Source organism: Gallus gallus, chromosome 9 (assembly GCF_016699485.2).
Source record: "Gallus gallus isolate bGalGal1 chromosome 9, bGalGal1.mat.broiler.GRCg7b, whole genome shotgun sequence".
Classification (NCBI taxonomy): domain Eukaryota; kingdom Metazoa; phylum Chordata; class Aves; order Galliformes; family Phasianidae; genus Gallus; species Gallus gallus.
Genome location: NC_052540.1, coordinates 2,165,455 through 2,176,921, shown reverse-complemented (window position 1 = coordinate 2,176,921; position 11,467 = coordinate 2,165,455). Strand labels below are relative to the sequence as shown.

General features: G+C 47.9%; 1 protein-coding gene across 1 annotated transcript; it reads right to left on the bottom strand.

Moving 5' to 3' along the window:
* Positions 1 to 2,784, bottom strand: GPR148 (G protein-coupled receptor 148). The gene has a single exon (XM_004936974.4). The coding sequence runs from the start codon at positions 1,775 to 1,777 to the stop codon at positions 737 to 739; it is 1,041 nt and encodes a 346-aa protein (XP_004937031.1). The 5' UTR covers positions 1,778 to 2,784; the 3' UTR covers positions 1 to 736.
* Positions 2,785 to 11,467: the final 8,683 nt, after the last annotated feature.

Sequence of the window (11,467 nt, the reverse complement as noted above, 5' to 3'; positions counted from 1 at the left end):
TCCACAATGAACTGTATCTCCCCTAGCTGTGCTGACATGGCAGCTTGCAGAACATGCTACAGAACAGACCTCTGGGGTAACCTCGATTAGACTGAAAACAACATCACTTCTCTTTGAAGGGATATTTTTAGCCTGTAACTCTATGAGCAGTTTCTTCAGCTAACAGGCACTCACCCAGTGCCCCTCACTGCCCCTGAGACTGCCCGGCAGCCCAACTCCATGGGAATGCAGCATTTGGCAGGCAGTCAGGCGGAGCCCATAGTGCAGCCATGGGATAACGCACAGCATGCGGTGCAGCACGGCGCTGCGGTTTGCAGAGGCACCTTCCATCAAATGCTTTATAGAATAGGACGTCAGTTACCAACCTTGCAGGAATACATCGTGAGGGAAAAAAACAGTGGTTCTGCTCCCAGCACACTTGTTTAAGGATCTTGCTCACGTAGGTGATCTCTCAAGAGCTGTAGCTACCCCCTTTGCTTTGCACCCCTCTGCTTCACACCACCTAGTTTTTCATTTTCTATTTTCCAGAAGGGCATCTGCCACAGGAGGGTGGAAATGACCTTGACTCACTATCTCCTCCGACACCAGAACAAAGCTTGGAACACCACGGGGCAGCATCTGCTGCAATCCCAGCTGTGATGTGTTGAAAGACCTGTGGCCTTCTGACAGAAGCTGAGTGACTGCCACCAGGCTTACATGCTGACAAGGCAAGGAAGCGGCTGTCTGCTGTGCTGCCTCAGGATGGCAATGGAGCGGGTGACACCAGGTGAAGACGCTGAATTCTGACAAGGGATCTGAGAGATGCTGAGATCTCTCTGTACCGAAGCCCATACAGAAAGGGGAACAAAACCTTAGGCAGAATCATCAGGACGTTACAGATTGTCAGGGAGATCCAGATTGATGTCTGCAGTCCAATGACAATGTTCACGTACAAGAACGATTCCACGAACAGGACCAAGAGTGGAGAGAAATAAAAGAAGAACACAGTGTTGTGCATTAAGAATGTCACGCTGGCTCTGGAGCAGATGCTCTCCCATATCCCTGATCGCCTGGTTTTAAAATAAAGGACGCCGTAGCAACAGAATATTAGGGACAGGAAGAGAAAGATAACCACGGCAGACAGCCAGAAACTGAGTTTCACTGCATCGGTCCCACTCAGAGTTAGCAATATTATGACTGGAATGGCGCACATCTCCAGGACGCAGGGCACAAAGCTGTGAGTGCTGGATAGCACCAGGAAGAAAACCCCAGGGAGAGCCCCAGAACAGACCCATAGCAATACAATCACTTTCCTTGTTCGTGAAGAAGGCAGAATAGCAATGTAGCGCAGAGGAAACAGGATAGCTATGTACGTGTCCAAAACCATCGCAGCAGCTGTGAACAATCCTCCGCAGTAAGCCACGGCCAGCGAAAACAACTGGAGAATGCAGGCTTCCTTTGGGAGGCTTACATGTGCTGCACTGAGAGCAGCCGACAGGGTGTAGAGCAAAAGGTAGAGCAGGTCGCACAGCAGAGCGTTCCCCAGCAGCATGTACCTTGTCTCCTGGCGGATGCTGAGCCTAGAGAAGATCACAAACAGGATGGAAGGAATGATGAGGACACCTGCCACGAGGCAGACGACGGGAGGGATTAAAAACATCTTCACATTTGTGTCTGGTGTGTTGAGACTCCATTCCTCCAGCAAATAATATGATGAAACTTCCAAATCTGAGGAGGTGTTGGACTGCCTCAGGAGGGATGTATTCATCCTTATTACTGACGCACAGAAGATTCTCATTTTCTTAAAATTTGATATGACTGACTTGGAGAAAAGCAAGATCTTCTGTGCTGAGTCCTTAGATGGGCAGATGCCTGTGGAAGCAAAATGACTTCCCAGCCAATTCCGTCAGCTCTTCTCAAGGACAGCAAGTGGAACCTGCAAGCAAATTCTGCGGTGCCAAGAGATGATTTTGCCTGGAGAGTTACTTTTCTTTCTGCAAAACTTGATTTTTTAGTAGAGAACGAACCTTTGTGAGCTTTAAAAAATAATCTAATCCCTCAGCTAGCTCTCTGATCAGAAATGAGCACGTTGTTCATTAGCATAATCTGAGTTTGAGCTCATACCATTATCACTCCAATGAGGCAGATGGGATATTAGCTCGATTCAGCAGATGTGAAATGATACAGAACAACATTCCGAGTGTACTGATGTAGGAGAGTCATAAAGGTGGCCAAATGATGCTTTGCACCAATTTGTATTGAACAGCACAATTGATTTGAAGAGATCAATAGAGATGGCTTTCAGTCCTGTCGTAAAATTGTATCAGAATGGCTCTTGTGAATTAATTGATCCTATTTATGGAGGACAGTGAATCAAAGCATCTTATTTATAGACAACCAGCCTTCCCTGTCTCTATTAATGCATACAAATACTGACTTCTCATCTCTGGTTGACTGACAGTCTGCAGCTCGTTGGGATGAGCGACATGCGCAGTAACATACCAGCATGCCCTGCAGCACACCTGGCTTTCCAATGGCCTTTCGGAGACCAATGCCTGACTTGCTGATCAGCACACTTTTGCTGCGCTGCACTGCTTTTACCACCAGATCTCAGAGCTTGGGGTGCAACAAGAGAATGTGAAGGATCTGGATTGTGGAAGAAGAACTCTTTATGTTCTCCCAGGAGCGATCTGATCAGAAGCAAAGCTGTTCTTTTTCACAGACTCAGCATTGGCTGATAGTATTTTAATCAGTCAAAAAAGATTATTAATACAGTCATTGTATGATGCAAAGTAAGCAACATTGCTTCAGTGTTGTGGAGCAAACGACAAGAGTTTATGTGTTGGTACTGCATGTTATATAGAAAAGAGTGGTGGATTTGAGGTAGATTATAAAAGACTGAAGTGTTAGGGAGGGACTGCTGCATCTCAAACCAGGAAAACTGCAGAGCATGCAGGCAATGAGCTGGATCTGAGAAGGACAAAACCAGGGGTGAGGAAGATACTCTAGGCTGCATGACAGAAAATTTGCAGTGATTAATATGGATGCAGAGAAAGAAGAACCTTCCCAATAAAGGTGTATGATCGGGTGCTCATTCCGAGTTATTTGTTAGGGCTGCTGGTGTGTGATGAATGAACAGTAGTGCGTGCCTTAAAAAAGGATAAGGCCTTCACCACTCTGACAGTAGTTGCCCTGAATGCCAGCAGTGCAGAGTGTGTATTGTCAGGAAACAAACACGGAAGGACACAGTCTTGGGTTATTTTTTCAAAGCAGTTGAAAGAACAGCATGAGATTTGACTTCTCTGGGCATCCACATCCCTGGGATAAACAAAGTACTTTGCTGAGCAGGGAGAGCAGAAATGGCTACTGTGCTTCAGGACAAACAGACACTCCTCCCTCCTCCTCCAGGCTCTGCCAGAAGTGGCACAGGAGCAGCACCAGGCTGCCTGCAGTACACCTCCTTATTATGGATATAGTAATCCTACTGAGCTGCCTTGCTGCTCCTCATGTTTTGCATCACTGAGAAACAACTGACGCATGCACTGTGCTGAAGATGCTATTCCTGTGGTAGCATGCACTTAACAGTCTCAAAAGAGCCTATGGCAGAGCAGGCAGGGCAAGGAGGAAGGAAGCATAATTGTCACCTGACCAGGCTGCTTCATCACTGCTCTGCTGTGGTCCTCTTTGACATAGCAGCAGTTTCCTTTCACGACCCACACCTCCTTCAGTTGCCTCCCTCTTGAAAACCACACCAAGCAGCACACTGCTGCTACGACATCCCATTACAGAGTATAGGCTTGTCACGTCCCTGCTGTAGGTGCTCTTCTCACCAGCTGTGCAGGGCTATCCTGAAGCTTTTAAAGTAATGGTAAACAACAAAGGATCGCTCCCAGTATTTGAAACATAGCACTCATGCAAGCCAAGATAGCATTCAAAATATAGCCATTGAAATCTGCTGCCTGCCCAAGTGCTTTGAAATTACATTGATTATCTTTAAAAGTAAAGGTATCTAAGTTCAGAAAACCCTTCTGGCAGTGCTGACAAGCCCACCAGAACCTCCCACACTCAGCACTGTCAAATCTAACTCTTTTTTCCAGCTATGACTTTCCTCCTCCTCTCAACCAATACGGATCCTACTGTTGTTGCTACAGGAGCTGCGGGAATGCAGCTCGCTCCTTACAATGGCATCGCTGTATTCATTATTTCCCCAGCTCTACCAGCATGCATGAACACCATCAGCACATAGCAGTTCAGCGTGGCTCTTTCCATGGGAGGTGGTGCAGTCTCACCTCACAGAAGGACGTGCTGTGCCATGGACACGCTGCCTCAGAGCGTGCCAAGGCACACAGCAGACAGCTTGTGAAACTCAGTATCACTCATAAGCCTTGTGCACATTTCGTCTCTCTGCACGCTGATAGCTGGCATCTGTGGAGCCATGTGTTAGGACAGTTCAACTGGCTGCGCCATATGGAACAAAGGGATAGAAGGAAGAACAATCATCATTTTAAGAGCAGCATCTCAGTGGCTGTGGTTCTTGGGTAGGCAAAACAGAAGGGGACTCTTCCCTGGCTCAGTCCTGCCTGCACTGAAAAGTATGTGAGCAGTACTGACGTGATGGTACATTCGGCTTCAGGATCCTACCCTGTATCTATCAACAAGCCGCAGCACAGTTAATACCTTAAGGAGGAAGCAGCACTCAAGCACCCAAACTGTTGAATTATACTGTTCCTGCAAAATGGAGAGGAGAAAACCCAAGAAAATTAAGCATGAACAAATCACCTCCCACTAAAATGTCAGACCTCTTTTAACAGGAGAAGTACACCCTGCCTCCCAGCCCCTGGTGTTCTAAAGATGCCATGCTAATGGGAAGATCATCGCGTTTCTGGGTGCAATCACAGATGTACTTTCCAGCAGCTGGTTAGGATTCAATGTGAACAAACTCATCGTCATCTCAGCTGCACGCTTTGGGATGACGGAAAAACAAATGCAAAAACAACACTCAGCAATACTCAACAGGACTAACGCAGTCAGGCATTTCACAGGGATGTTACACAGCACTGTAGTTCTGTAAATGTATACCCCAAGGACTTGTTTGCTTAGAGTTTTTGAGCTAGCAAGTAGTTACTATTTTCAATCTAAAAATGTTTGTCCCAAGGCCTGAAAACCTCCTTATAGCAGAGTCAATCCTTCCTCTGGTATAAAAGAGCTACTTATCACAGGTCTGGTGTTCCAGCTATATTGGGAGGGTAATGAACACTGACATTCTCACTATCACGAGGTTCAAAGCAAAAGTGGCAGCTCTGGCAAAGCTTCCCCTGTTCCCCACTGATCCCCCTGCAGAGCAATGGCTGCAGGACAATCTGTTACAGCAGTATTCTGCAGAGAGCTTCAGTTCTGCTATAGTTATGACGCCGGAATGGGAGAATTTTACCAAAAGATTAATTCTTTATCACTTTGAAGAATTCACTTCTGCAGCTGTGAAGGAGTGAGCAGGTATATAATGCAAAGTGTAAGCAAAGGAATGAGCTTGCCAGTTGTCCTGCAGTGGCTGGAAGCAGGTTTGCTTGTAGCAAATGGGAAATAGCTCAGGGCACTCACTTAGCCTTCATGTAGAGTGCTGCAGCACCTGTGGGACACCCCAAGTTCAAAGCCTTGCTTATCCTGCACTCAGCACTCACCTGCCACAGCCTAAAGATGGCAATGGACTACTTGCAAGGAGGCAGTGAATCTGAAGATCACTCCAGAGCATACTGAACTTAGACAGCTGCCTTGCCATTGCTGTGCTCAGTGTTTTGTGGTACCAAACTGGAAGGTTCTCCTGCAATTTCCTGTAAATCTGCCCTTAATGCTCTAGTTATTGATTATTTTTTTTATGTTCTCTGGTAAACTTGTTAGGTGGATGCACTTTCTACGTATCTTGCTGATTCAGACCTATCGTATTAGCAACCTCTCGTCTGGCCCTTATTTTACAGTCTGTATCGATTTTCAAGCTGAATAATATGCTTTTAATCACTTTACTCATTTCTGCTTCAGCCAGCATCCCAGTGAAAGCTTAGCTATCTTATCTGCTGAGTTTGGGAGACCTAAGAAGGCATGCATTCAGTCATACTGAGCACTGTAAATCCAGCAAGGACTGTATTTTATCTGATACTGAGTATAAACAGGTATTGTTAAATTGAACAAAAAAGCTCAGAAATACTGCTGTCTTATAGTAGCTGCTATGGGCTTCAAGTGTGCACACACAGGAAAGCTTCCTATTTCATGCAGAATTTAGTCTAACCGATTCACCGGGACAGAAACCCCATTGCTGCCATGGCTGTACTTGTGCAGGAAAGGGAAGCTGACCACAGCAGAGCTAGGGTTTTCCCAGCCCTGCATCCCAGGAGACTGTCTTGTGAGAGGAACTCTGTGACCACACTGCACGCTCATGTTCGCCTCTGGGATTCCTGGGTGCCACCAGCTATCCAGCTCAGCACAAGGCTGGATGCTGACAGGGCTGCTGGCTCCAGCATCATGTGCTGGGTCCTGGCCTGAGAAATGATGCCATAGTTTGTGTCTGCCCCAGAGACCGATCTGCCTGGCTGCAAACCCAGGGACAGCAGCACAGAAAGGCCTTTGGTCAGCCTTGGCTTCGTCCAACTCAATCAACATTTTCACTGCTTTGCTGTTTCATGACACCAAGCTGAGTTGTACAGTCGATACACTGGAAGGAAGGAAAGCCATCCAGAGGGACCTGGACAGGCTGGAGAAGTGGGCCCATGAAAACCTAATGAGGTTCAGTAAGGCCAGGTACAGGGTGCTGCACTTGGGTTGGGGCAATCCCAGGTATTTATACAAACTGGGGGATGATCTCCTTGAGAGCAGCCCTGCAAGCGAAGGACTTGGGGGTCCTGGTAGATGAGAAGCTGGACATGAGCCAGCAGTGTGCGCTTGCAGCACAGAAGGCCAACTGTGTTCTGGGCTGCATTAACAAAGGAGTGGCCACCAGGGAGAGGGAGGTGACTGTCCCCCTCTACTCAGCTCTTGTGAGGCCCCATCTGCAGTACTGTGTCCAGGCCTGGGGCCCCCAGCACAGGAAAGACGTGGAGCTCTTGGAGTCGGCCCAGAGGAGTGCCACAAAGATGATCAGAGGGCTGCAGCACCTCTCCTGTGAGGAAAGGTTGAGGGAACTGGGCTTGTTTAGCTTGGAGAAGAGAAGGCTCCGGGGAGGCCTCATTGTGGCCTTCCAGTACTTGAAGGGAGCATATAAACAGGAGGGGGAACGGCTGTTTATGAGGGCGGATAGTGATAGGACAAGGGGGAATGGTTTTAAACTGAGACAGGGGAGGTTTAGGTTGGATATTAGGAAGAAGTTTTTTACCCAGAGGGTGGTGACACACTGGAACAGGTTGCCCAAGGAGGCTGTGGATGCCCCATCCCTGGAGGCATTCAAGGCCAGGCTGGATGTGGCTCTGGGCAGCCTGGTCTGGTGGTTGGTGACCCTGCACATAGCAGGGGGTTGGAACTGGATGAGCATTGTGGTCCTTTTCAACCCAGGCCATTCTATGATTCTATGATTCATGGTGATATTTCCACAGGTTTAGTAACAGAACTTTGACCTCAGGAGCCTCCATGTGCTGCACCAGTTCCTTTGGTTTCCTTCCCTGAATGCCCCCATTCTGGGCTTATTGAGGGCTGGAGAAGCCCTCTGTGCTGTGAAGAGCTGAGTTCCATGAGCACCCCAATTCCTGCCAGCAGGCAGGGACATCCTGCTGTAATTGTGTCCATATGCCATGTCCATATTCTCTGTGTGAGGAAATGAGTTGCTGCCAGCACCAAACAAGCAGCTAGAACAGATTACCTACACTGTATTTCTGATGATTGCTTTTTTTTTTTTTTTTTAATTTTCTTCTTGTTCTAATAGGAAGGCAGTTAAAAGACAGCTTTTTCTAAAACCTCCAATACTTCCTATTAGCTTTTCTGCAAGTCTCCAATGTCAGGACCCTGGCTGGAGCCATACAGCCTGACTGCCCCAGCCTGATTTCCAGCTATCTCTGTGCCTCAGCTTTTTGTCTCCACTTGTCTCCAGAATTATTGAAAGCTATTGCATGCCTTGCCTGGTATTTGCTATAGATAAGTTGCACACACATTGCCCTTGTAACTGTACAAAGTTCACAAACTGAGCTTGTCACTTACAAGAGGTAAGGAAGTAAAGAAACAAGTGTGAGAACTAAAATCGGATTACAGTGATTTTAAAGGTCAAATGAATGACAAAACAGGAGAAGAAAACAGGGATTAGAAAATGCTTTGAAGAATTTTAATGAGTTTCCCAAAGAAAACAGAAGGCATTGAGAGACTGAGACGACTCAATCACTGAGGCTAAATCACTTTCTCCGATTCCAAATACCATCACCTTGGTGATCACAAAGCCCAGACAAAGTAGTACCAAACTTGCTTTTCAGGTGCAATATTGAGAATTAAGCTGGATGTCAAAAGAATGGGATTTTGGAACGTGTGACCAATGTGTCAATAAAAGGCTAAATACATTATACAACCTGAGAAAAAGAAATGCCATGAAGTCCCAGGAGCCACCTGCTCTCCCCCAGGAGAGAAGCATCCTGCACTGATTCCTAGATTGAAGAATCTCTCCCGAGTGCCTTCTTTTCAGCCATGCATTTGCAAAACAGCATCAATGGCTTTCTAAATAAGGACTGTTTTCAAAAAAACAGTCTTCTTTCTTAAAGGTTGTTTAATTCATAGGGAGGAACTTTCACCAGTCTAATAATTCTAAAAGAATTTCAAACTGCATATAACACTGGTGCCAGTGGGAGTTACTTACATAAACATAAGACCTTTGGTAAAGAACATTACCACAGTTCTCTTACCTGAGGATTTATCAGCTATCAGATAAACTCCACGTTCAAAATCACATGGAGTCATGAGCAGAACTAGAAATACATGTCTGAATTTGTGGCTCCTTGAGTCCTCATCTAAGTCAGGGAGAAAATTCCTTCTCCTGAGAGAAAGCTTCTCAAACAGGGAAGCCAAATACATCCTCCAACCTCCAAAGAGCACCAGCCTTCTACATCTCAAGCTGTCCTCCTGGCCACAGCTATCACCTAAAACCTTCTGTCTCTGCTTCACCCATTGCCAGAAATGATATCCAGCATCACCAGGGAAAGAGTGCCACAGGCAGGCAAAAACAGAAATATTCTGGCTGTGTCCCTGTCCTCATGTGTTTTCTTTCATGTAAAAAGCCATGCAGTGCACTGGAGAATAAAGGAAATACTTTACAGTATGGTTTGATGAGAAAGGAGACAGATGGCTGGAGAGTTGAGGGCACAAGATAAAATGAAATGCCAGAAGACAGATGGGAGAAGAAAGGGTAGTAGAGACAGTCTGAACATAGAGGTAGGCAAGCGAGTGCTGCTGTGGCCATTCATCAGCCAGGAGGACCCCAGCCACAGCTCTGCACTTCCACTCCTCCCTTGCAGCTGGAGAGGGTGTGCAGGACCTGAGCAGTACAAGAGACAAAGAAAATATAGGAAGCAATGTGGAAGGGAACGTAGAATCACCAAGGTTGGAAAAGACCTCCAAGATCATCCAATACAACCATCCACCTACCACTAATATTTCCCACTAAACCATGTCCCTCAGTGCAACATCTAGACATTTCTTGAACACCTCCAGGTATGGTGACTCCACCACCTCCCTGGGAAGCCCATTCCAGTGCCTGACCGCTCTTTCAGAGAAGAAAATTTTCCTAACATCCAACCTGAATCTCCCCTGGCACAGCTTGAGGCCATCCTCTTGTCTTGCCACTAGTTATATAGAAGAAGAGGCCAATCCCCACCTCAACCTCCTTACATGCAGTCGTAGAGAGCAATAAGGTCTCCCCTGAGCCTCCCCTTCTCCAGACTAAACCATCCCAGTTCCGTCAGCCTCTGCCCATAAGGCCTGTGCTCCAGACCCTGCACTGCTTCGTTGCCCTTCTCTGGACACACTCCGTGGCCTTGGAGTCTTTCTTGCAGTGAGCGGACCAAAACTGAACATAGTACTCAAGGTGCAACCTCACTAGCGCAGCACAGGGGACGATCACCTCCTGCTCCTGCTGGCTGCACTACTTCTGATACAAGCCAGGATGCCATTGGCCTTCTTGGCCACCTGGGCACACTGCTGGCTCATGTTCAGCTAAGCAATGACCAACAGCCCCATGTCCTTTTCCTCCACGCAGTGTTCCCGCCACTCTGCCCCAAGCCTGTAGCACTGCCTGGGGTTGTTGTGGCCAAAGTGCAGGACCCAGCACTTGGACTTGTTGAACTTCATCCCATTGGCCCCAGCCCAGCAATCAGCCTGCCCAGATCCATCTATAGGGCCTTCCTACCCCCAGACAAATCGACAACTCCTCCCACCTTGGTGTCAACCTGCAAACTTGCTGAGGGTGCACTCAGTCTCCTCATCCAGGTAATCAATAAACACCTTGCACAGGACAGGCCCCAATACCAACCCCTGGGGAACAACACTCACGACTGGTAGAGTTGAAGCAGAAGCAGGAGGAGGAGGAGAAAGGCAGTATGAAAGCAGATACATGCATCATCTCTTCCTGCTCATGCCTTTTGTTGGTGGGCTGTGAGGAGTGGTGCCTGCTGTGCAGGGTATGCTCAGTGAGAGGCCCGGTGCCCACCAGGGGAAGGAGCCCTTGCTGAGGCCAAGAGGCCCCTCCAGCTCCAGGGCACAGCAGCAGGACCAGGTGACACAGGCACTGAAGCAGCACCGGGTCTCTAAAATTCCTGTGCCTGCGGAGAGATGCTGACCTTCACTCACACAGTGGAGCAGGTGTCAGACACAGCCACCATATGGCAGTGAGATTACTGCCAGTGTGTGCTGAGTGAGAAGCACAGCCTGCTATGGGCCCAGCGGGGGTCCAGTGTGGACCACACGCACAGCGCCGTTCCCAACCTTCCTTATCCATTCCCCATGGTTCTCTTTGTTACGTACCTGGCTCCTGGCTGTCAGACCAAGCAGAGCATAGAAGATGCCTTCCTATGCTCCACTTACATTTTTGCACTACAGTCTTTTGTGAAGACTGGACACAAGAGGATTTTGGCCACTTTGAGCAGCAAATACCAGTTGCAGCCTCATCCCATGTGGTGTACATGTTCCCCTGCCAGGCTGGGGCAGGCTGGCTATTGCTGCCGGAGCCCAGAAGAGCTGTGACAGGCAACTCCATGACTCTCATGTCTGTGCTGAGATGTGCTCTGATCACTAAGCTATGTAACATGGAAAAGGATGATCTGGGAACAGCTTGGCTCAGCATGGTTTGTTACACAGGGCTGGCCTGGGCCTGGCTCTGCTACACATGGACAGAATTGCTAGGCTGCCTTTACCACGAAGAGTCACGATCAGGTATAAACACCCTTTTTTTTCCAGACTCTACTCCCATAAATATGACATTGGGCTAACGCTGTGACCTGCCTTTTCCTTCGCAAATCCACGCTGGCAGAGATTG